Source organism: Equus przewalskii, chromosome 17, assembly GCF_037783145.1.
Source record: "Equus przewalskii isolate Varuska chromosome 17, EquPr2, whole genome shotgun sequence".
Lineage (NCBI taxonomy): Eukaryota > Metazoa > Chordata > Mammalia > Perissodactyla > Equidae > Equus > Equus przewalskii.
This window is the reverse complement of record NC_091847.1, coordinates 31,442,663-31,469,467: the sequence shown is the minus strand read 5'-3', so window position 1 is coordinate 31,469,467 and position 26,805 is coordinate 31,442,663. Positions and strand designations below refer to the sequence as shown.

Genomic DNA, 26,805 nt, shown 5'->3' with positions numbered 1-26,805 from the left:
GATCCTGGGTGCAGACCTACACACTGCTTGCCAAGCCATGCTGTGGCAGGTGTCCCACATATAAAGTAGAGGAAGATGGGCACGGATGTTAGCTCAGGGCCAGTCTTCCTCAGCAAAAAAGAGGAGGATTGGTGGCAGATGTTAGCACAGGGCTAATCTTCCTAAAATAAATAAATAAATAAAATAAGATAAAATAAAATAAAATAATAGGGAACTGGAATAGAATGGAATATAGAAAATATTAGATATAATGCATGGTGTGAAGATCCATGTATTTTTTTGAAACATATTTCAGCTATATTTTCATATACACAGAAATATGTGCCTTGAGTTACACTGCAAAGTATTAGTATAGAGGGCAGCCTGAAAGGTGTTAAAATTACCAATTCAATTTCAACTCCTTCATCAGATGATGACCCTCAGGGATTGGATGGTTCCTTTAAGACCCTAATGCCTTTCTCTGCAGCACCTGACCCGATCTTGTGTTTCCCCACTTATGTCCTTTGTGTTTTAATATTCTCATCTTTCATATGGGACTGATGTTATTGAGCTCACCTTTCTGACAGGGCCATTAGGGAAGGTAATGTAGGTATAAATACGGAAGCTATACTCCTTAGGACTTACCATGTTATTAACACAGGATGAACAGAGCTCTGGAAGGACCCAAAGTCATTATCTTGGCATCAGGTGACAAAGCCAGTTTCCTGCCATAGAGAGTGAGAATTCCATGTTCATATATGATGATGGCCTCCCAAGAATGCTTCCAAGTCATCAATGACCCCCAGGTAGGGAGAGAACATTTGGCATGGCATCAGTGATACGGAATATGACGTGAGTAGTAGTGGAGCGTCCAGCATCACTGGCCTCCAAACACCTAAAGGTAATCCCCTTTTCAACCTCAATTCTTGTTTTTTCCAACTATTCTATTGAGCTCATAATGGCTTATAATATTGTATAATTTCAGGTGTACATTATTATATATCAGTTTCTATATAGACTGCATCATGTTCACCACCAATAGTCTAGTTTTTATCTGTCACCACACGTATGTGCCTCTTTACCCCTTTCGCCCACCCCCCAATGCCCTTTCCCTCTGGTAACCACTAATCTCTTTGTCCATGTGTTTGTTTATCTTCCACATATGAGTGAAATCATATGGTGTTTTTCATTTTCTCTCTGGCTTATCTTGCTAAACGTAACACCCTTAAGCTTCATCTATATTGTTGCAAATGGGACAATTTTGTCTTTTTTATGGCAGAGCAGTATTCCATTGTATATATATATATATATATATACCACATTTTATCCATTCATCAGTCGGTGGGCACTTGGGTGGCTTCCACGTCTTGGCTATTGTGAATAATGCTGCAATGAACATAGGGGTGCATAAGTCTCTTTGAATTGTTGGTTTCAAGTTTTTTTGGATAAATACCCAGTAGTGGGATAGCTGGATCACATGGTATTTCGATTTTTAATTTTTTAAGAAATCTCCGTACTGTTTTCCATAGTGGCTGTACCAGTTTGCATTCCCACCAGCAGTGTATGAGGGTTCCCTTTTCTCCACATCCTCTCCAATATTTGTTATTTTTGGTCTTGGAACTGTAGCCATTCTGACAGGTATAAGGTGATATCTCAGTGTAGTTTTGATTTGCATTTCCCTAATAATTAATGATGTTGAACATCTTTTTGTCTGCCTGTTGGCCATCTGTATATCTTCTTTAGAAAAATGTCTATTCATATCCTCTGCCCATTTTTTGATTGGGTTGTTTGTTTTTATGTTGTTGAGTTGTATGATTTCTTTATCTATTTTTGAAATTAACCCCTTGTCAGATATATGACTTGCAAAGATTTTCTCCCAGTTGGTGGGTTCTCTTTTTGTTTTATTCATGATTTCTTTTGGCTTGCACAAGATTTTTAGTTTGATGTAGTCCCATTTGTTTATTTTTTCTTTTGTTTCCGTTGCCTGAGTAGACATGGTATTCAAAAAGTTGCTTCTAAGACCAAAGTCAGAGTGTGCCACCTATATTTTCTTCTAGGAGTTTTATGGTTTCAGGTCTTACATTCAAGTCTTTAATCCATTTTCAGTTAATTTTTTTGTATGGTGTAAGATATGGTCTACTTTCATTCTTTTGCATGTGGCTGTGGAGTTTTCTCAACATCATTTATTGAAGAGACTTTCCTTTCTCCATTGTACATTCTTGGCTCCTTTGTTGAAGATTAGTTGTCCATAGATGTATAGTTTTATTTCTGGGATTTCAATTCTGTTCCATTGATCCATGTGTCTGTTTTTGTGCCAGTACCATGCTGTTTTAATTATTATAGCTTTATAGTATATTTTGAAGTCAGGCATTGTGATGCCTCCAGCTTCGTTCTTTTTTCTCAGGATCACTGTGGCTATGTGGGGTGTTTTCTTTTTCCATATAAATGTTAGGATTCTTTGTTCTATTTCCATGAAGAATGTCATTGGGATTCTGATTGGGATTGCATTGAATCTACCTACAAGTAACATGGATATTTTAACTACGTTTTTTCTTCCAATCCATGAGTATGGAATATCTTTCCATTTCTTTATGCCTTCTTCAGTTTCTTTCAATATGCCTTATAGTTTTCAGTGTGTAGCTCTTCCACCTCCTTGGTTAAATTTGTTCCTGCATATTTTATTCTTTTTGTTGTGATTATAAATGAGATTGTCTTCTTGACTTCTCTCTGCTAGTTTGTTGTTAGTCTATAGAAACGCAACTGATGGGAACTGACCTCATGCCCAATGGTTAAGTTTGCTGTGCTCTGCTTTAGCAGCCGGAGTTTGGTTCCCAGGCGTGGACCAACACCTCTCGTCAGCAGCCATGCTGTGGTGGCAATCCACATACAAAATAGAGGAAGATTGGCACAGATGTTAGCTCAGGGTGAAACTTCCTCAGGAAAAAAGAGAAATGCAACTGATTTTTATAAGTTGCTTTTGTACCCTACAACTTTGCTGTAGTTGTTGATTATTTCTAATAGTTCTCTGGGGGATTCTTTAGGGTTTTCTACATATAGAATCATGTCATCTGCAAACAGCAAGAGTTTCACTTCTTCCTTTCTAATTTGGATACCTTTTATTTCTTTTTCTTGCCTAATTGTTCTAGCCAAAACCTCCAGTACTATGTTGAATAAGAGTGGTGAGAGTGGGCACCCTTGTCATGTTCCTGTTCTCAGAGGGATGGCTTTCAGTTTTCCATCATTAAATATGATGTTGGCTGTGAGCTTGTCATATAAGGCCTTTATTATCTTGAGATACTTTCCTTTTATATCCATTATTGAGAGTTTTTATCATAAATGGATGTTGGATTTTGTCAAATGTTTTCTCTGCATCTATTGAGATGATCCTGTGGTTTTTGTTCCTCATTTTGTTAATGTGGTGTATCACATTGATTGATTTGCAGATGTTGAACCATCCCTGCATCTCTGGTATAAATCCCACTTGATCATGCTTTATGATCCTTTTAATGTATTGCTGTATTTAGTTTGCCAATATTTTATTGAGGATTTTTGCATCTATGTTCATTAGCAATATTGACCTGTAATTTTCCTTCTTTGTGTTGTCCTTGTCTAGTTTTGGTATCAGGGTAATATTGGCCTCATAGAATGAGTTAGGAAGCATTTTGTATTCTTCAATTTTTTGGAATGGTTTGAGAAGGATAAGTATTAAGTCTTCTTTGAATGTTTGGTAGAATTCTCCAGAGAAGTCATCTGGTCTTGGATTGTAATTTTTTGGGAGGTTATTGATTACAGTTTCAATCTCTGTACTTGTGATTGGTCTATTCAGATTCTCTTTTTCTTCTTGGTTCAGTTTTGGGAGGTTGTGTGAGTCTAAGAATTTATCCATTTCTTCTTGGTTATCCGATTTGTTGGCATATAGCTTTTCATAGTATTCTCTTATAATCCTTTGTGCTTCTGTGGTAACCTTTGTAATTTCTCCTCTTTCATTTATAATTTTATTTATTTGAACTTTCTGTCTTTTTTCCTCATTGAGTCTGACTAAGGGTTTTAAAATTTTATCTTCTCAAAGAATCAGCTCTTAGTTTCATTGATCGTTTCTATTAGTTTTTCAGTCTCTGTTTCATTTATTTCTTCTCTAATTTTTATTATTTCCCTCCTTCTGCTGACTTTGGGCTTTGTTTGTTCTTTTTCTAGTTCTGGTAGGTGTCGTTTAAGATTACTTATTTGAGATTTTTCTTGTTTGTTGAGGTGGGCCTGTATTTCTATAAATTTCCATTTAAAACTGCTTTTGCTGCATCCCATAAGATCAACTCCAATTCTTGCTCTAACTGTACATATTTCCTCTCAACAGGTGTACTAAATTCACAAGAAAGTGGTAATTGTGATCCAATTGAATGCTTTATCCAATGCATTACTCTACTGTTTTGTGGCGAGTGAAAACTCTTGCTTTTCTTTAGTCTAACAATGCATCATTTCATTAAGCATTAAGTTTTTCTCTCCTCAGGAGCATAAGGAATGTCCTCCTCTTCTCCAGCTTAACATACAAACATTTCCTTTTTCCCTGGCCCTTGGGTGTGATCAATGTGCTATGAGTCCTTTTGATTTGAGCTGATGGGCCCAGTTAGTAGGACTCCTTTGTATACATCTGATACTAGGCACAGTCAAAACACTTGTGTTGGAAAACCTGGAGCTGATGTGTGAAGAATATGCAGATTATGACCTGCTGAATGAAGAGGTACAAGCCAGCCACACAGGGTCAGCAGATAGCTCCCTCCACATCCAAGCTCCCACTTTGGAAAAGTGAAATCTCCAGGGCCACTGATTGAAAAAATAGTTTCAATACATTCACACAAAGTAAGTAGAGTCACAAGGTTTATTCTTAGAGATCCCAGAATGGGGGTGTAAGGCGCCCAGGGAAGGGCACTCCTCTGTCCCAGGTCACATGCAAGAACGAGAGAGAGAGCAGGACAGCAAGCTGAACTCTGAGTGGTCATTTTAAAAGGTGCCCCAGGAAAAGCAAGGCAGGAACTTATGGTGGGAATCCTAAGCTTGGGTCCTGATCTAAATGTCCAGACTCTGGATGTGAGCAGGATTGTCATAATGTAAAATGCCTACGCAACAACTCAGAATGCCCTTTTTCTCATCACAACACTGTGGCCAGATATTGGCCAGATAGCCTAAGACAACATACCCTCACCCAAAACCAGAAAAAGACTGAGAAACTAACTGGATATTGCTAGATTGTTGGATTTCCAACTTTTGCTTTTTATCACCATGGGCCCAGACATGCATGGTCTGGGCATTGGCAGTGCTAAAGACATCCTTAGGGGGACATAAGGAAATAATAATGCTAGGATGCAGTACTTTGTGCAGTTTACTACTTTTTTTTTTTTTTACTTAAATTACTAATTTGTTCATTGTAACTGGTTTGGTTCAGACATGCTTCTCCTTATCCTACCTTGTTCTGGTCCCACTAGGATCGGCCTGAGCTGGGATGTCCATTTTTAATTCCCTTTTAAATCTTTGCTTATCCATTTGATCAAAGAACAGTCTGAAAGCTTTGATCCATTGATTTTTAACAAAGGCTTTGCCATGTTCTGCAGGGCTGGTGTGCATGGATTATGCTCCGGCTCTATTGAGGCTCTGTATTTGTATCTGATTTTTCTCAGCCTTTTATGATTTTTCCATGGGATCTAAGCTTTCTGCACTCTCTTCTCATGAAAGGCATTTTAGACCTCTATTTGATCTGGGCAGAAAATAGATTTCTCATTGGGCAGAAACCCTGGCATCATGATTCTTGTGTAACATTAAAGGTTCCCCAGCCCTGTCTCCAAGGCAGTTCACCATCATTGATACTAGGTCACTTCTTTTGCAATAAGAGAAAGGTTAGGGATGATCAATCAACACTAGAAGAGCCAGGCTGGGTCCCCTTCTATTCGAATCCATTTCCCTTCTATTTGAAATAAGTCAAATAGTTTGCGAACTTCCAACCTAAATAGCAATGCTACTACAGGTTTATTCAGCTCAAGTCAACAAAACTTTAATAGGTAATTACTATGTACCAAATATGTGCTAGATGCAGGAGGTTCAGAGGTGATGTTTCTTGTCTTCAAGAAGCCAGTTAGGAGACATCAACACATACACAAATCTAATAACTTTCATTGTGAGTTCACTGTGTGCTAGGTTTAACACTAAGAGCTTTCCATGATCTCTTGATTCTCAAAATAATATGAAGAACTTTGCCTGAGGTCACTTAGCTTTTTGGTTGCTGAGCGTTGACTTGAGTCCAAGCCTATTGAGCCAAAGCTGATGTTCCTTCCATTTCATGAGTCTTCCTTTCACTGCAACATACACTGTATTTTCTGGATTTGTAGCAATGATTGTAAGATGCACCACTGCTTTAATAACGTGTTAAGCCAACTGCAAAAAGCACACATCTACCCTCTCAATTACATTCTATTTACAGTCAGAGTTGAGTCTAAGCCTTCGTTCTATTTAGTGAGTCTTCTGGGTGGTTCTAGACTAGTGGTTTGCAAACTTTTGAGAGAAAGAGATCAGGAGGAAGACAGGAGGGAGAAACCTCCTATTGCTTTAAAATTCAATGGAAGCATTAAAACCTCTCTCCCTTCTTAGCACCACATTCCTACATATTTAACCAACACAGGTTGGAGAGTGAGAAGCAGAGAGGCAAGAAATGCATTTTTCAGCATCTTTCTTCCTCCAGGGAAATATGCAGCTCACAACTCCCGAAGCTGAGCAGACATGCTGAGACAGAAATTCCCTGGTCCTACATTCCCTTATCACAGAGCAGGCAGGAGTCCTCCACCTGCGTACCTAACTGCTGGAATCCAGACAAAGGCGGGCCCTGACATCCCTCCTGGAGGCCAGGGTGGGTCTCCTGGGCCCAGAGACACCCCTTTCCCTCCAACTCAGACCTGAGGGGGTGTCAGTGACAGGCCCAGACTTGACAAGTCTCTGCTAGGCTCCCATCTGGCAGGCTCTCCAGGCACAGCAAACGTGCAGTGCACTTTAAAGTTCCTGTCTCTGGACGAGCTCCTGGGCCGTGGCTCTCGCAGGTGTTAGGAGAAGCGGGCTTTCAGCCACGCTTTCTGCTCACTCAGAGCCCCAGCCTGTCAGGATTTTTCTTAAGTCAAGGTTTGATCCCTGGAGCTCTGGTCAGATGTGATCTCTTGTGGATAGTAGAACACTTGTCTTCCACCAGTCTCTTTATCATGGAGCATTTTGTGGGCTAAAAAGGAGATGGAGAAATGTCCATGAACAGCCCACAAAGGCCTAAAGAAACTCCTAAAGGACTCAAGTATTCTCTGAACAATCCCAGGTCTGCCACGCTGAAGCGGCATGATTCCTCGGTGGCAAGCAACAGAAACTGATCTCAGCTAACTTAAGGACTTTTTTGGAATAAAAGAGGATTGGTTAGAAGGATATAGGGGAGCTCGCAAAATTGAAGGGAGGGTGGAAAAAGCAGGAGACAGGACAAGGCCGGCTCCTTGTATAAGGGCTGGTTCCTGCTGCTTTGTAGCTTTTGGCTTTTGTTGCCATCGTTACAATTAGAAGGCAGCCAATTCCTCCATAATAACTGCTTTCTTTGTCAAATCCTCATTTTAGAATTAGAACATGGCTTATAAAATACTTTATCAATGTTAAATTTCGTGACTTTGATGGCTGCACTGTGGTTACGGTAGAGAAGACCTTTGTCTTAGGAAATGCTGAAGTGTTAAGGGGTAAAAAGGCATGATGTATGCAACCTTCCTTAAAATGATTTGAAGATAAAACATGTTATATTATTAAAAAGAGAATGATAAATCAAATTAACATTTAAGACAATGAATTTTCTTGAAATTTTTCTGTAAGTTTGGAATTATTTTTAAGTAAACAGCTAAAAACAAAGGAATTTTTTAAAAAGCATGCTCTCCAGATCTTCTCATATAAGATCAGCACAATCCAAATCTCTGGGGTCAGACCCCAGCATCGGGAGATTTTAAGCACCCCAGGGACCGCAGCTGGCAGGCAGGGCTGAGAATCAGGCTAGAGGACTCCAAGGCTCACCCCGTGTTAACACGACACCAAGAGGAGCCTCCAAATTAATAACAACTGTGACTTTAACCATATATAGGCTTAACTGTTTACTATATTTATAGTTTTCATTATAAAAGTAATAGAACCACATTACATAGAAATTGGGAAAAAAAATTTTTAAAGGGAAAAGAAAACGTTGCATATGCATAACATATGCAATGAGAGTATTTTGGTTTATTTCCTCCAAGTATTTTTCAATGTATATATTTAATTCCCAGATAGTATAACACATCGAACATGTGGCTTTAGTGCTGCTATTTTCATTTGACATTGAAAATGTCTTCAGAGAAATCATTGTTGATGATCCTGTACCAAGTGGATGTGCTGTTGTTGACTTGACTGTTCCCTACTCTTGCACGTTTAGGTTGTCGAGAATTTTTATTATTTTTTTGAATTACAAATAATGCTGCAAGGAACAAATTTGTTCAAAGCAGTGTTTCCATATTTCAAGCCATTTAAGAAGTAGGATTTTTGGGTCTGGATATGTCCATTCTCATAGCCCTCAACACATCCTGCCAAATTGCTTTGCAAAAAAGCTTTAACAATTTATTACGTGACCAGCAAGAGATGCTAGTTTTGCAGCATTTGACATTACACATTTCTTGTTGCAAATTTAATATGTGAAAATGTATCAGAAGTAGGCCAGGCCTGGCAGAAGGGAAGGCTTGTTTTTAACTCTTATTCTGTCACTACCCAGCTGTGATGCTTTGAGATTATCCCTTAATCTTTTTTCTGCATTTCATGTATTTATTGAACAAATGCTAACTGAGCACCTATGGAACTCCAGGCACTGTGCTCAGGGCTGGGAATAAGGTAGTGCTGCAGGTCAGGATCCCTGGGAAGCAGACTCTGAAATGGAGATTAGTGTGTAGCGGATTGATTAGGGAGTGCTTTTGGGGATCAACATGCATGAAGGGAAGCTGATGAATGCAGGACTGGGCAGAGAATGTACCTGCAACAAAGTCTCAATGAAGCTGCAGCCAACCCCACGCACAGCTGGGGATATGCCTTCAAAGCTATACCAACTTGGGGTAAGGGGGCTGGTCCTTTGTGTCCCCACTTTGGTCAGTGACTTGATGCAGGCTGTCCTGGGAAGTGGGCATGACCTTGCGTGAGGCAGCTCTCTTCAGCCCCATCAATTCATGAGGAGGACAGCTGGCTGAGGACTGTGGGTGGCGATGCTCCCGGTGGTTGAGGATCTAAGTCTTTCATTCCTGAAGGGAGATCTGGGTGGTGTATCACAACATTACTGAACGTGGTGAGCAAACTGACAATTGTCCCTGCTCCATGAAGGGGAGACCAACAGACACTGATGTTACAGTCACACACACACACACACACACACACGACAAACTGAAAAGCACTCAGAAAGAAAAGTTCTGGATGCCACGAGCATGGAGAGCATGGGGACTTGATCTAATCTGGAGGTTTCAAGGAAGATGTCCTTGAGGAAGTGATATATGAGCTGAGATACGGAGGATAAAAATGAGGTAACCAGGTCAAAGGTGAGCGGGGGTGAAGAGTACATCTGGCAGAGGAAAGAACATGTGCGAAGAGCTGGGCCTGGAGGGAGCAGAGAGCTCAAAGAATTAAGAGAAAAGCAGAGTCGGCATATGGATGACAGCCATAGGGAGTGTGACAGTAACGAGGCTGGGGGAAGCCTATGACCAGATCAGGGGCACTTTCTAGGCCGTGGAAAGGACATCGTTTTTCCACCCCGTGAAGAACGTGAAACCTTTGAAAAGTATTAAGCAGATGGGTGACATAATCTGATTTGCATTTTTAAAACTATTTCTGGCTGTGAAAGATGGATTGAAATGGGGCAAGAAAGGATAAGAGAGACTGATTAGGATGCTAGGAAACATGTGATCATAGCTTAGTCCTAAGTGGTGAAAGTGGACATAGAAAGACGTAGAAAGATTTGGAAGAAATAAAATAGATAGGCCTTGGCATTGCATTAAATTTTGGTGGTGAGGTAGGAGTGTCAAGAATGACTCCACGTTTCTGGATGGTGTCAATGCTGTTCACTGGAGGGAGGCTAGCTTCAGAGTAGACGACACGTTTGGTTTTGCTTGCTCTTGAGCTGAGGTAACAAACAAGCGATACGTTGGGATGGTAATTTGGGGAGAGCACTCTAGAACACACAGGAGGAGTCTGAGGGGAAGATAGACATTTGGCAGCCACTGGCAAATGGCTGGAAATATTAATAACTAGCAGGAGGAATCACCTAGGAGAGATTACAGAGTGAGAAGGAGGCTTAGTGCCAAACCTTGAGGAACGTGGACATTTAAATTTGTGTAGAGGAGGATAGTCCATCAAAGGAAAGTTAGAAAACAAAGGTAAGTAGGGAAGCTCCTCAGAGAGAGTGGTTCACGGAAGCCAAGAAAAGTGATTCAACAAGGAGGGAGCAGTGAGAAGAGGACTGAGAAGTGACACTGGGCTGAGCAGCTTGTCCTCCATTAGTGAATTAAATGAATGCCCTGTGGGGTCAGAAGACAGATTGCAGTGGGGTGAGGAGTGAGTGGGTGGTAGGAAATGAAGACAAAGAGCATAGCCACTTTTCAAGGTTGGCTGTGGAGTGTAGTAAATAGAGAGTGGGTAGCTGGAGGGGGCCGTAGGGTTCAAATAGATTCGCTTTTTTTTTAATGATATTTGGATGAGAGAGATGTGGATGAGAGAGACATAGCTGAGTGGAAGAAGCTGAAGATTTGGGGGTGGAGAACGATCTATACAGTGAGGTCCCGGAGGAGGGCGGAAGGAAGGGGGTCCTGGGCACAGGAGAAATTAACCTCATCCACATCCGTGGAGGGTCAGAAAGAGCGTCAGTGCAGGTGGAAGGAGGTGCACAGTCTGGTGGCAGTAAGTGGAAGTGTTCTCATTTCTATTTTCCGTATCAAGTAGGAGGCGTGCCATCTGTGTAGAATGAGGGGAAAGTTGTAGTGTTGAAGACAGTGGACAGAGGGGTTGGACTAAGTACTTCGTAAAGCCCTCCAGCCCCAAGTACCTGCAATTTCCAAGTTCAAGCCATTGATAAAGCAACATGTTGGTAGAAGCTAAGAACTGAAGTGGGTTCTACAGATCGGTCCTGGTAAGGCAAGGACCTCTTGGTCAAGGTCTTTGCACTAGAGGGAAATAAACATCTCTAATCCCCGCAGTCTACCTCTAAGGTCGGTTGCTCCTAGTTTAAATGAATTACTTCTTCCTTCTGGGCTAGGTCGCTGTCATAACTAGACAGGATCAGCTAGTGGAGACTAACCCTCCTATGCATGCACTTGGCCACGATTAGTTTTTTTATAGGAACTACATCCACAGGGAATGTGATATAGGCAAGATCCTGTTATATCAGTTTGGCCTGGTAAATTAATAAATGTCTATTCTGTGTCCTCTGAGTACCAGATACCTGGAATGGAGCAGGGAATAAAAAGGAGATATTACCCATCATCCTGGAGCTTACAGTATAGTGGGGAGTCATAATAATAACTAATTAAATTATTATAAGTGAGTAAAGCATCATGAGGGAGTAGTTGAGAGTTCTACAGCAGTTAATCTAAGGAGGGCTCCACTTTATTTTAGAGGTGAGAGAAGACTCCCCAGGGAAAATGAATTTAAGACATGAAGAATGAGCAGGTGTTTGGCTGATGAAAAGACTTAGCTTGTAGGGAGGGATGGGCATCAAAGGGTCATGACATTGAGTTTTAGGAAAGTTATCAGGTCAGTCTTGGGAGAAGCTGGCAATTAGCGGTAGATGACTATAACTTGAAGGTTAGTTACCAATGGACTTGTCCATGATTTATTTTTCTAGATTGGTCTTTGCTGCTTCTGTGATTATTTATTGATCATCCCTGATCAGTGTTTAACCTTTCATATCTGTGAGCTAATGGCTGCCCATTGGAGTCACGGTGGGCAGGGGGAGCTTTCCTAACCATTTGCTGTTTGAAAGCACCCCAGACCAACCATATTAGAATGACTGGACATGGGGCCTGGTCATTATAATTTTTAGAAAGACTCCAGGTGATTCTAATGTGTAGTTGGCATTGAGACCCACTGTTGTGGGCTCTCGGTGACATGGATACACTGAGGTTTGGTCTCAGGATATCAAATCCCAGGCCTCAGGGTGAGGGTGCAGAATTAGGACAGGAGCATCTACTTCCCTCCGTTCCACCCTCTTCCCTCAAGTACCGCCAGGCATTCCTGCTTCCCCCAGGTCTGAGAGATTTAATTCTTGCATATGTTTGAGTTTCAACAGGCCCTTGCTCTTTCTGTGACATCTGCACTAATCTCAGTAATGTTGGCCTTCTATCATTGCCTAGTTCATATAGGGGAACTCCAGCCAGCCAGCCACCCCTGCCCTCCCTGCAGAGGCCTTTGTCACTGTTCTCCAGCAGAGATGGGTGGCGGGCGGTGTGTCTTCAGCTACTGTCACTACTGCTCTCTGCACTGCTCTCTAAGTCAGATGAATGTTGTTAAATGCAGTGATCTACAATCTTTCGTGCAACTTGCTCTCTCAGGCCTTCCAAACTTTGCCCTGGTCTTTCAGCTTTATCATTCCCTTTATGTAAGTACCAGGAATAAAGTGCCCCAGGTTGAAAATAATAAAGTGAAGTTATCCAGGGTCATGCTCAAAAGAAGCATTTCCCAGCTGAGTCCAGTGTTCACCTCTGTGTATGAAAGGGTGAGTTCCCTTCATCTCTGAGTCTCCTGAGAACTTCAGGCGGGATTTGTCTACTCCGTTTGTTCAGTGGATAGGACCACTGAATGGGGGACTTGGGGACCCTAGCACAAAACAGGTTCCTAGCTGGCTGCCTCGGTAGCTTGGAGCTCCTGAGGTGGCTATGCAGAGAGGCCTTCACTGTCCCCTCCCTATAAAATGAAGGTGGCAATGGGCTGGCTAATTTGACTAGATACTCATGTCAGCTGTTTTCAACATGTTCAACCTTAGCCTCGCCTAACCACACCAGCTATGCTTTTCTCGCAGACTTTTAATACTCCAAATAGGCCTTTCAGTTCTTTAGATTATCTCACTTTGAAGAAAGAGAGTTCCTGGGAGGTCTGATTGTGCATTTCACATTGGTCTCAGGATCTCTTGCATCAAGGAGGGTGCATCTCTACATAATACACTTGGTATTTAGGTCAGTGGCAAAACATATGCAGGGTCATTAATTATTTAAATACGATATTAAAGTCAGGGAGGGGCCCAACCCTTTGAGTGTTTAGAAAGACTTTAAAGGAAGGGATAAGCCCAGTTCTGACATATGCCAGGGCCAAGCCAGGCTGAGTGAGTCACGAGTGAGCCCAAATGTGTTCTCAGACCACTGAGGTCTACTCAGCACCCTTTCACCCAAAGCCCCTCAAGCCTGATCCCTGTCCTCAAACCACTCATCTTCACATGGCACTGTGTAATGCAGGCCCTCGTTGTTTTATTGCTGGGAGAGGCTGGGGTGGAGGCAAAGCCACGCTAGCAGGCAGCCATGAAGCTGAACCAGTAGCCATCACGCAGCGAACACCCAGGAGAGGGCAGACGGGGTGTGGGGTGTACTCAGACTCTGAGTGCAGACTCCCTGTGACCTAAACAGTCACGTTCCTCTGTAGAGAGAATAGGAGTCAGACAGTAAGTCGATTCTGGATTCTTCTCAAAGATGAATGGCTTTATTGAGGGTCTGACATTTTTAGCCTTCCTTTTGCATCATGCCTATATTCTGGTGCTGTTTTGTTCATTTTGCTTAAAGTCAACAGAGCTGCTTTTCATACACACTTTCCCCACTTTGACAAAATGATCCCGGTCACTTCCATAGGAGGACTTCAGAGGAAGCCTGAATTCCAGACCCAAATACAGCTTTTGAGGCTGGTTTCTGACATTGGACGTGCCATAAACCCTGAGAAAACCATTTCTGAAAAACTGACAATCTCTAATTTAGACAAATCATTCTGCTTTTTTAGCCTATGACTCTGAAAATGATTATTTCCACTTAATTTAGTATCTTTCTTCTCAAGTTAGAATGAACAACTATGTTTCCATCAGGCTAGCTTGCTTTCTTGGCTTAAGTTTGCCCTCTCCAAATTTATCTTCTGCCCTTCCTCTGCTGATGGTCTCATGGTACTGCCAGTCCCACAGTGAGTGTGAAGGAAGAGGAAACTTTTGAACTATTGTCTATAACCCGTGTCTTAATTACATTGAGCATCAAAGAAGGGACATTTTGATGAATTTTTTCTTTTCTTTAACACAAGCAATGTGCCTTTCTCAGAGACAAATGGTCTGGGTTCTCTGGGGTTCTTTTTCCTCCTGTATAAAATGGAGTGGACTAGAAATTTTCTAAGGCCCCATTCACCTCTAACTCTGTGACCTGAGAAATGGCTTTTTAGTAAAAGTGCCAAGAAGGATGGAGCCATCATGCGTGTCACCCTGGTGACAACTGTGTATGGAACAAAGAGTCCTGGAACAGGAATCAAAGTCCTTGTAGTATAAACCACCAGTGGGACCCCCCTTAACCATTCCAAAGCTTTAGCTGTGAAAGCTGTAAATGGCGCCATGTTGATCAACTAAAGCAATATATAAATGAAAGTGCCTGGAAAATAAAATCATATACAAGAATCAGAAGTTGCTAGTAGGAGAGGAGCACAGAGACTCCCTCAGAAATCATTTCTTAACATCTGGATTTTAGGTCTCTCGTGAGCTTAAAATATAGCTACATAGAGATTTCTTCCCCTATCCAGTTCCAGCAACTACATTGGAGTTAGAATTTGCCAAAAGTAAGAGCAAGACAAGAGTAATGTGCTAATGGGAAAAGCTATACTTTTAAAATTAGCTAAAGAGAGTGAATGCTGAAAATGAAGGCTTGATTTGAAAGGCATTTTGGAAATCTGCACTGGTTTTGTAACACCAAAATATATTAAAAATTATTACATTAAAAAAAAAAAAGACCTGTTTTCCCAGTAGATAACAGTGGAGACACTCCAGGCTAAAGTCATGAGGCTTCACCGTCATGCCTTAGTCCTGCTCCCAAGTTGCTACGCAAGCTTAGAAAAATAGCTGAATCTCTAAGGTCAAGTTTTCCCAATTACAGTAATGTGGATTAGTAACACATGCTTAAAGGAGTTTTCACATATTTCACTCCTAGTAGATAAATTAAAAGTAATTTATTAAAAAGATTTGTGAAAGTGCTTTAAGTAGTCACATAAAAGTTACCATAATGTAGGCAAGGTACCACATCTGGCTTTACATACCTGGTATGCTCTAAATGTTGTTTATAAATAAAAGCTTATAAATGTGCTAGAAAAGAGATATAAAATGCCTTTATAAAGTGAAGGATCCTTTATAACCCCCAAAATTGGGTCACTGTGTAAGTCTGTGTTTTCAAAATCAGGTTTTCTAAAAGCACAGTCTACTCACAGTGCCGTTTACATTAAGTGTGAAACTCACAGAGCTATTCATAGAAGTTAGTGATAAGAGCTATCTTCATCTATGTACAACACTTTAATGAGGACCAACCATGTCACTGATCCAGATCCTAAAGAAAACCTCTAACTTTGGAGAAAACATGTATTTCCCTGAGAATTTCAAAATATAGGGCATTAAATAACTATGAATGACAAACAAGCTGGAGGATTTTCAAGGTCACTTTCAATGTCTATCATTTTACTAAGAAGAATACAATAAATTCATTGCGTAGATGAAAATGACATTTATACTACTCAAATATTTGTTGCCTATTGCAGAAGAAACCACCAAGGGAAAATGCTTCCTATTGTATCATCACTAACATAATTCACCCCAAGAAGAGAATAAAATATAAAAATAAAGAACTGATGTGGTAGTATTTGGATATACAGATACACACACTCACATCATCTTTTTGTTTCCTGATTTAACAAAGAAAATGTTCTAGGGAAACCGCATACCTGGTTGAAAAGTCTGGTAATCTTTCCTTCCTTGATTTTCTGCAGGACTTACTGTCTCTATGAATCATTTGGCATGGGTGAACTGTCTTATATCTTTTCATGCACGTATTTCTTGTCTGTACCACTAGAAAGTGAACTCCTGGAAGGAAGTTCCCTGGGACGCTAAGAGCCCTGAAGCTAACTGGGTGCCTTAATCATTGATTGACATGTGCATTTGCAGGGAGGAGCCTGGTGAGATACACTTAAAACTTTTATTCATTGATTTACAAAATGTACAATATTTACACAATTTAGGCATTAATCCCATATTGACATGAACACCGTGAGGAGTCTAAAAATAAATAAGTGGCACATAGGTTAATATACATATCGCGGCTCTTTGCACTTCAGGCCGCGTCACTAGTGGTGGGATGTAATGTAAAGTTTAATGTGGTGGAAAAGTCAGATGGATGACCAGTCCTGGGCCTTCCACCTGAATGGCCCTTCCTTGGCTCCGTGAGGCTGTGGATGGCGAACAAACCATTTTCTTTCAAGAGAATGAAATACTAGTCATTCTGACAGGCACACGGGGTGCACATAGCCACATCCGTGTGGAATGTGCAGTGACTCCCTGGGTGGCAGATGAGTTCGCACCATTGTAGACCTGGTCCCTGCACACCAGCCAGGGAGGCTTTGGAGTAGTCGCTTTTTCGTTAAGAACCAACATTTGGACTTTTTCTCTTACTCAAATCGCATGCAGTACTTGGAAGGTGTCAGTGGAGAGTGACCATGCAAAAAATGGTACTTGTAGATATGTACAACATCAAATTTTCATTGTCTTTATAGCATCTTTAGATGTAGGATTAACCTGTCTCCTCTTTTAGCAAGAGGAATGAATGAGGAAGCCATACCTCCACCCCCCAAAGAAAAACACCATCTGGGGACACATGCAAATGGCATCCTGCAGAGGCAGGACCAGACAAACTCCACGTGATAAGATGGACAAATTTCTTGGTCAGGCTTGGCAGTTTTCCTAGGGGTGGTAATTCCACCTTCCCTTCCTCTTTAATCCCACCTCACCCAATATAACCGAAATCGGAAGGAAAAGGCTTCATGTTATTGAGCTCCTTTGAGCCTCAGTACCTTCATCTGTAAAGTGTAAATACTAGTAATACTCCTTTCAGGGGGCTTGCAGGGATTATATGACCAAACTTATGTAAAGTGCTTAGCATAGTGCCTGGCACATAAGAGGTGCTTAATAAATGTCTTGCTTTCTCTCTCCCTCCTTCCCCCACTCCAATTATAAGCAACATATTGACAAGCCTACAAAACTGATTTAAGGCCATTTGATGCAATTTAGATTATTCCGCAGCAGAGTTACCACTGTCAGTTCATATTTGGTCCCTGAGGGGGTCTCATTTTATGAGCCAGAGACATTTTCCTGGGTAGGGTAGATGGACCCTGACAACACTCTCCACTTTATGAGCAATGGCTCTACCAAATTTCATGCAAATATGCCCCATAACCCTACAGAGAAACTCATAGTAGTGACGGTCACCACCTGAAATCTTCTGAGACAACACCACGGGGAAACCATGGGCAAAAACCTTGAGGCCAACACCTTACTCTTGCTCACAACATAAGTTAACTTTTTTCAACACTGGTGCAAGTATTATAGATAACTTTCAACAACCATATATTACAATCTCTACCACTGTTGAAAAATAAGTATTCTAATTTGATCGTTTTGTCAGAATAAAGAATTTTTTACAATATATTTTAGTTTATGCCATACAAAAATAAATATTGTATAAATGATTTACAAGGAAGAAGAAAAAAACATAACTTGGGGTGCCCAAAATATAGGAAGGATGGTGAAAATTTTACTATCTACTTGAAAAGCAATCATTTAAAAGAATAAAAACTTCCCATTGGGTCTCCTTACTAGTCTCACGATCACTCCACTGGTCCACTTACTGCTCATCCTAGGATATTATGTCTTCTTTCCCTATCAGCTTAATGCTGAATCTTCCCCCTAAAGTCACTGGGGATTTGAAAGAGGAGGAATGGAGGGCTCTTTGGCAGTATGAAGTGCAGATGGAAGATGATCTAGCTAAGCTACTTACTGGGCCCTCACCATGAACTAGGATCAACCTGCACACATCTCTTTCCTCTCATTCTGAAATCCAATCTCTCTCAAGATTAGTTATGTCTGAACAGAACCCCATGACTGAAGAGAACAACCCCAGCCCGCTTTGGGACTCTTTGGATACCCATTGGTGCAGGTAAAATCCAAGATCTCACGAAGCACAATTAGGTGCCAAATCAAGGCCAATCTCACCAGTTATATGAAGAGATATAGCTAGTTTATGGATGCTAGTTCCGTTAAGTTGGGAAAAACCCTTCTTCATCCACCGCTCTCCCCATACAACAAACTTGTATGTATTGCCTTTTTATCTCCCACACAGAGCAGAGGGAATATGATTCCCACTACTGCAAGAAAAATGTTGGGAAAATTAAATTGGACAATTGCTTACTACTTTTTCAAGACTCATTCAGAATCTCACCGGAAATAGTCCATTCATTTTTGAATTAAAGTCTTAAAATTCTAAAGCTATAAATGAATTCATAATTATATTTAAACCAGTGGTCCTTTACCTTTCTCCTGAAAAACACACATCTACGCATGTCCATATAACATATTGCCTAACATCTCAGAGGGTCCCAGGACCTCCTGTAGCTCACACACACATTCCAGATTAAGAGCCCCAGAGCTCAATAAATGCAGAACTATTTCCCAGTGTGAATACAAAGGTTTGTGGTATAGAACGCAGGGTTTGTTTGGGGGCAGGCTGGCTTTGATGAGGTCTTGAACTTGAAATGACTACACTGAAGCAATGCTTGTTCCTCATGACAAGTGGAAATGCTTGGCCGTGAAGACATCTGTGAGTATTGTGGTTTCACGTGTGTAACTATTGTCAGGCCAACGACTCATGCATGACTATGGACCATTGAGATCCCCAGGGATCGCTACTATACATGACGCCTTTGAGCTGCTATAATGTGAGTCCCAACCACACCCACAAGCAGGACACTATCACTGACATGCAGTGTGGGTGTCCGTTTGTCTGATTTATGGGTGATGTTGTGGCAAATGTGGCGTCAGTTTCATTTCGGGGAAGCGGCAAGTTACAGATATTTCCTTCACAACAGGAAGTGCAGACCTGAAAGAAAGGAAGAACAAAAAGGTGATGAGCAGCTGGCAGGTCTTGGAAGGAGGCAGGAATTTCTGAAGGAACTGTCTCCCTCACAGCAAGACAAATGAAAATTACCTGTCCTACAACAGACACCTACCCTGCATTTAAGGGGGTGGGATGAAATTTCACCTGGAAACAATGTGGTCAAAATGAAACACCCTGGACTAAGATTCAAGGGACATGGGTTCTGTTTTTGACATCCCACCATGTGGTTAATACAGTTTTCCAACCTTTCTAGGTCTCAGCTATTCCATCTGTGAAATGGGGATTGTAATACCCTACCTTTCTCAAAGAGGCTCTTTCCAACTACTTGAGGAAGCTGTTAAGAGGATAAACTTTCACTTGCCAACTTTTCACAGTGAAAGTCAAGTGGCAACAACCCAACTAATTTAAACTTCGATATTTACTATCATTAGAACTATCTGCATAATTATCTCCATTCTTATTGACGAGTTAAAGTTTGAAGGGTTTTCATTAATGCAATTACTCTTGCTTTATACTACTTTATTCATGGATCATAAGAAGGAAAGAAAACCAAAGGATTACTGACAGATATTATTTTAGGCCATGGCTACAGGAAGTACAGATCAGCAGCTTCAGCATCATCTGGGAGCTTATTAGAAATGCAGGATCTCAAAGCTGGCCCCAAACTTAGTGAATTAGAGTCTGCATTTTAACAAGATCCCCAAGTGATTCATTTGCACAGTAATGTTTGAAGAGCTTTATAATGGTTCGTATCCTATAGTCATTATCCTGCAGAGATCTGAGTCTGATCGCAGTTGACACAGGTTAGGAAGACATCATAATGTTGAGGAGAGAAAACCGAGGTCAGAAGTGAGTTTGAAGTCTGTCTCTGTCACTTACCAGCTGTGTGACCTGAGCACATGATGTCACTTCTTTGATCTATAACTTCCTCCTTGGTAAGGTAGCCACAATAATGCCTGAGAGCCAAGCCTAACTTGCTGGGGGGGTGGGGGGGGGAGCGAGGTGTGGGGGTGGCACAGGGGCAGGTTGGTAAAGCCCTTGGGTTTTCTTTTAATATTTCAAGCCAGGAACAAGTAGGCAGATTATATTTTAAAATGTAATTCTTAATGTATTTGACAAGTTGCTTGAAAATTGGGTGTCTTCTTAAGAGAAAGAAGCCCGTACTAACAGTGCCATTCCAGGGTACTGAGAATGGGAGTTGCTCCCAACCACCAGGAAGGCAGCCTGATGGGGAGACGCAGGCAGATTCCAAGTAAAGACCAAGTCCTGATGTACAAGATCATATGTACAGCCAGCTCTGCACAACCAGCAGGAGAGTCAGCGCATTCCCCACTCCAAGCATGAGTCGGACCACCACTCTCTGCTTCTTTCTATTCTCCTTTGAGGCTGCCCTCGAAGTTCCTTTCACACTGAGTGCTTCTATACAGGCACCAGATGGAGTTTAAGGGAAGCAAACCCACAAGGAGATGGTTCTCTCATCACCTACTCAAATGATTCAGTAGCCAAGGGATACCTTCCCCAAATCAGCATCCCAATAAAGACACAAGCCTCACTTTATAGACAGTTATCAAAGCTAAATTGCTGTGGCCATTCCCAGATGAATGAATTGTTGGTACATCTGCAATGCTTTACCATTGATCCCTTGCTCCTCTTCCTTCTGGTAGTTCTATTACTTTCTTCTGAGTGAGGAAAGGGCTTACAATAATTTTCAATCCCCTCTTGGTGTTGTGTTTACATAACTTATACTGGTTGTCCTATGCCCTCTTATAAATTTTTATTCTTTTAGAGCAAACAGGAAAGGAAGCATCTTCTCATAATGGTACAAAGACAGACAAAAGCCAGCCTACATGGGGGAGTAAGAATTTGCTCATGAACACTGGCAGGCGTCTGGAGCGGAGGAAGGCTGACTATGTTGTACCGGTCACTTGCTTTGTTGCCCAGACCTTGTGGCCTTCACGCTCAGAGTCTCTGCAGCCAGTGGACAAGCAGTCTTCCAGTGGAACGCAGCGTTTGGTGACAGAGATGCTGTTTCCTGTGACTTCCATTGTGTGCTGAGTGTAGCAGTATCTGGTCTCTGTCAACAGATAAAATACATTTTAATGGAGATGGGAAATGTTAGCCCAACCCGCCTGAAAGGGAAATGACAGGATTGTCAACACCACTGTCCTGAAAAGATCAAACAGCACATGGGATGTACACTGGGTTGAGTTCGTGTCCAATCCCAGAGATATCCTTGGAGAGATCCACTTCACCCTGGTAGGAGGAGGGCCTTCTGAAGCACAGTGGCCTCTCTGCCTGTCCTAATCCCCATAAATCAAGATACAGCGGTATCACTCTTTGCCTTTCAACAAATTTTGCCACTGTATTGATTTTTATTTTTACGGAAGGAGAGGTTTGGAGGGATAATTTAGTAGGTGAGAGTCATAGCAATTTTCAGGAAGATGAGGAGGTGAAAAAGTACAAAGAACACAGGGTTAAAAGAAAAGAAGTTAGGCAGGTAACAATGATTTTCAAGGAGATAAAAGACTATAGTAGAGGCTGGGATGTGTGTGTGTGTGTGTGTGTGTGTGTGTTTTGGAAACAGCTATTCCCAAGTAAGGCCAGAAGAATTAAAAATAGATTCATTTTATCTGGAGAAAATGACTTTATCCAAAAGAAAGAACTTCTTGTCAATGAGCATAGCTGGATCCAAGAATTCATTACAGAAGAAAGCTAACCCAACAATGAAGGCGTTCCAAAATTAAGGCGCATCATCTCTCCTGAGCATAATTTCAGGGTCTTTCTAGGATGGCACATGAAGACCAGGATGTGAGTTTCTAGGGTCCCTCTAAGTCTTAGAAGTCTGAAAACTTGAGATTTACTACAAAATTCCACAGAGAATTTTTTTTTAAATTTGTAATTTAAAGACTAAAGAAAAATGGCTTTGTCAGTGTAATTCTTTAAGGCCTCTAGGTGGTGTTCAGCTTTCTAAGCCTGGGATTTAGGAGAACGTTCCTGCTCCACTTTCAGATTGAAAAAGAAAATGAATAATTCTTAAGAAATGTCACTGAGCTGTTTTTCATCCATATCTTAGACTCAACTTTGCATGCTTTATACATTCTGGATATTTAGTGGCTAATATGGAATTATGACCTTCTATGCTATTATTTATTAGGCAATAAAAGTTACTCCTCATCAGATTCTGTCATAATTTTGACAGCATTGAACCAAAATACTAATGTCCAAAGAAAAAAAGCTTGAGAATTTTAGACCCTGAGACTGAGCTAATATAGACCACAGTGACACATCTTGGGAGTCATGAAAATTCCGGCATTTTAATAATCTTCCTAGACACCCTGACTTGTCAGGAACCCGAGTGGCCTCCGACAGTCTTGCTAAGGGCAGGGACTTTCCCAATGGCGGCACTACTGGTGGGTGTACCTGGACTGAGTCTGCATCAATGTCCTCCCCCAAATGCTGTCTCCACACTGCACCTCAACCAGAATTTTGTCATTGGGACCAGAATAAGGCAGTCCCTAGCTTGCTCAGGATCCTAGAGAGCTCTTTGGGAGAAGGGTAAGTAAGGTCACCCTATGAGCTCACAAGAAAAGTTGAAAGTTTTGCACCCGGCAATGATTCTCCCAAAGCTCTAAAATATTTTAAAATTGGAGGGACTGTTTTTCTGATGAAGAGGAGGTGGTAGCTCTCCTCTGATTTCTTTATATTTTTAAGCCTTTGGCAGGTTTTAACAAATGGAGGTCAGTGCCCGGAGAGATGTGCCATGTCTTCCGGAGAGAACTGGTTTGCTTCTTTACTATCAGACTCGGAAGTTTATGGCCATGAGAGGTGCGCCGTTCCCACCCCCATCCCAACTTGAGATGCTCAAGAAAGCAATAAAAACAGGAATGTCCTTATCTCCTGTCTCCTCTTCCTGCAGACAACCAGGAGCAGCTGCCCGAGGCTTTATTGCTCCAAATGTAAATCTGAGCAGATAAGATCACACATTTATGGAATAAGTAAATCATTACATGGTTTCAGTTTTGGAAATTAGGTTTGTCCCCCAAGTATTGAATTCTCTTGTTTTAAGTAAGCCTTAAAATAATTGCTGAACTTTGATACAACTACTTTTTATTCATACTTTTATGTCCATATCAAACTCTTTTAATTTATTAATTGGAAGCTATTCCATAGAATGAAAGTAGAGACAAATATAAATCTTTTTTTTTCAGGAAAATAAGTATGAGCCCAGTACCTAATAAGCCAATTCTTGCCATTCTAGGGGGAGAAAGGCAATCAGTGATGAGGCTGAATAAGAATTTTTCTTATACTTCAACCAAGTACAATCCATAAAACAAAGATATATTGAGAATACCCATTACTTCCAGCAGTAGAGACCTTAGATCTGAAGCAGAAATCCCTTAAAAGTATCCATTCCACCTCTCATCTTACAAAATTCTCATGTGAGTTATGAAATGTTAATGTGGACAAAGGTTCTGTGTTTAAATAAGTTTTGGAAATGCTCAAAGTTGAACAGGTTTCTTTAGCGCACAACTTAAGACAGCTTTGAGTTTGTATTGTGATCTCCAAGGGGATGGGGGCAAGCAGGCACCCAAATCTTGGACTTCCCAAGCAGAACTAGGTGGACACATGTGGCTTATCACTGGACTGCAGAATTGACAAAAACCGAGGTTCAGCGACAGAGCCTTGCTCTCCATGCATTTTGAATAATCCTTGGGTTAGTAATGAGGTTATATGAGAATCAAGCCTGCTGATAACTTCACACTAAAAGGATTTCAAAGGCTTTTATCTAAAAGATAAAAGATGGATTTGAATTTCTACCAGGTTAGTTTCAGCCTCTAAAATCTCATATTCTGCAACTGCATGGTATTCCCAGAGGTTGTGAAACAAAACTCTTTTACTGTGAGATTCACAGGCATTCAGCTAAAATCAGAACTGGGTAAGAGCATTTAATCAACTATTGGATAACACAAAATATAATTTTCATGAGATTCACAGACACACACACACGGAAATACCATAACTTAGTTCTGAAATCAAGAAAAGATTCAAAGCTTTTAATTTCCATTTACCCACCAATATTCAGTTTCCAATAACAGAAACTGTATTTAAACAAAATATACACAAAATGATTTGAACTAAAAATGACTAACTCTTTAAAAAAAGGCTTTCTCAACACTCAGTTATTCTCTGTGGCTCCATTAGTTCTAGTTCCTTTACAAACTATACGTATAATGTATGTATATATACATACATATGTATGTATTCAATTCACCATGTGCAAGAAAGTTAATGGGAGGAAAATAAGTTTAATCATAATATTACAAATTATATTGAAAAATAAAAGGCTAGTGGCATCTGCCAGCACACGCCCTGCCTGATTCCCTACTGTGCACTCAGCCCTTCACATCCTGTTAAGCTCCTTCCAGGTCTTCTAAGTGTCGAATCAATGCCCTTCTGCCATATCTGATCCCGAAGGATTTCTTTGCAGCTTTGGGATCTACTATATATAATCTTCTCTGTGGGATTCTCCTCCCTGGACTTCAGAGTTTCATTTTCTGCATCTCTGATCTCTTCTCTTCCAAAACTTTCCCTAACCTGAAGGTAGATATTCCCCCATGTTCTGTTCTTGAACCTCTTCTCACTCAAGTCACCTCATCCAATCTCCACTGAAACATCTTCAGTCTGATTCTCACTCTTGAGCTATAAAACCAAATTTCCAACTGAGAAGTCTCCTGGACATTGCCAGCAGGACCTCGAGGACACCTCATGTGTCTCAAACCAATCACATTACCTTCCTCCCCATCTTACCTGTTTATCTTCCTGTGTTTCTATCTCAGGAAGGGACATCTGAGATGTGGCACCTCCATCTTGGACTAGAAACTTCAGAATCGGCTGAGACTTCTCTTCCCAAGGTGAGTGTCTCCAAGTCCTCTGAAATGTCTCCATTATCCATCTAATATTTTCTGCTCCATTTTCCATTTCCTCAGTGCAGGACCTGTGCACTTTGTCATCACTTCTTGTGTTCTTTGTCTCTGACCTCTCTCCTTTCTAATGCAGGTGCCAACAACCAACAACCACCAGATAGATGACTGAAACCAAGGTCAGATCATGCCACTCACTCACTGCCTATGAAAGCATGAAGACCACCGAGCTGTCAAGGAGCCCTGACTCCACACTGCTAGGTTTATTTGGCCTACCAGAATGGCCAGTAGATGATCTGTTGTTTTCTCTTTGCCCCTGAAGCTGTTTGTCAAGAGTATGGGAACAACAGTGCTTCCCTGGTAGAAGCAACAATTACATTTATAACTCAGAGCTTGGCATTTGAAACTCAGCAGTTATTATTGAAGGTTCTCGTTGATCTAGGTCCCAGACTACCTCGTCAATGCCTACTAGATACCTTGAGCCACCATGCCATAACTTCTGACCATTCTTTACAACACAAGATTTTTTCCTATCTTCTGCTCCTAGAAACTTGATGTTCTTCAAGGCTCAATCCAAATATGATGAATTCCATGATATCTTCTTTGATTTGCCTCCCAACCAGGTTGACAGCCTTTCTTAGCTTTCTTATTTGATTTTTCTTCTAGATAAGGGTTTCTCAACCTTGGCACAATTGGCATATATTTTTTACTGGCTGATTTTGTTTGTTTTTTAATTAAACTTTTTATTTTGAGATAATTATAGATACACATGCATTTGTAAGAAATAATACAGAAAAATCCCATGTACCTTTTACCCAACTTCCCCAAATGGCAACATATTGTAAAACTATAGTACAATATCACAATCAGGATACTGACATTTTATACTCACATCCCCCTCTTTCCTGCCTCCACTCCCTCCTTAACCCTTCAGGTAGCCACTAATCTGTGCACCATTTCTATAACTTTGTTATATCAAGGATGTTATGGAAATAGAACCATACAGTACGTAAACTTTTGGGATTGTGTATTTTCACTCAGCCTAATTCACTTGAGTTATCCAGGTTGTTGTGTGTATCAACAGTTTGTAAATTTTTCTTGCTGAGGAGTATTCCATGGTATGCATGTACCAAAGTTGGTTTAATCATTCACCCATTGAAAGGATATCTAGGTTGGAAATATTATTAATAAAGTTGCTATCAACATTTGTATAGAGGTTTTTGTGTAAACATAAGTTTTCATTTCTCTGGGATAAATGCTCAGAATTGGAATTACTGGGTTGTGTAGTAGTGGCATGTTTAGTTCTTTAAGAAACTGCCATACTGTTTTCCAGAGTGGCTGTATCATTTTACACTCCCATCAGCAATGTATGAGTAATCTAGGTTCTCCTAATTCTTACCAACATTTGCTGGTGTTGCTATATTTTTTATTTTAGTCATTCTGACAGATGTATAGTGACATCTCGTGTTTTTAATTTGCATTTTTCTAATAGGTAATGATGTTGAATATCTTTTCATATGCTTATTTGCCATCAATTTATCTTCTTTGGTGAAGACTCTTCATTTTTTTTTTTTTTTTTTGCCCTTTTCCTAATTACTTTGTTTTTTTAAATGTTGAGTTTTGAGAAATCTTTTTATACATTTTAGATACTAGGCCTTTGTCAGATATGTGATTTGCAAACATTCTTTCTC

General features: G+C 40.8%; 1 protein-coding gene and 1 long non-coding RNA gene across 8 annotated transcripts in view; one reads left to right on the top strand and one right to left on the bottom strand.

The window, feature by feature from the left end:
- The first annotated feature begins 699 nt into the window (after window positions 1-699).
- LOC139076604 (uncharacterized) lies at window positions 700-26,330 on the top strand. The gene is made up of 3 exons (XR_011528343.1): window positions 700-785; window positions 25,031-25,105; window positions 25,251-26,330. It is a non-coding gene; the product is annotated as an uncharacterized lncRNA (long non-coding RNA).
- The window catches only part of LYPD6 (LY6/PLAUR domain containing 6), a 127,537-nt gene continuing 116,941 nt past the window's right edge, over window positions 16,210-26,805 (bottom strand). For 4 of the 7 annotated variants that reach the window (XM_008531828.2, XM_008531799.2, XM_070579704.1 and 1 more), the window contains 2 exons: window positions 21,137-21,267; window positions 16,210-19,175 (listed from right to left, as the gene is read on the bottom strand). In XM_008531828.2, coding sequence (XP_008530050.1) covers window positions 19,008-19,175; window positions 21,137-21,267 — 299 coding nt within the window. In that variant the 3' untranslated portion in view covers window positions 16,210-19,007. Of the gene's footprint in view, window positions 19,176-21,040; window positions 21,268-26,805 lie in introns of all 7 variants that reach the window. The other 3 variants (XM_008531806.2, XM_070579705.1, XR_546813.2) reach the window with 2 other exon arrangements.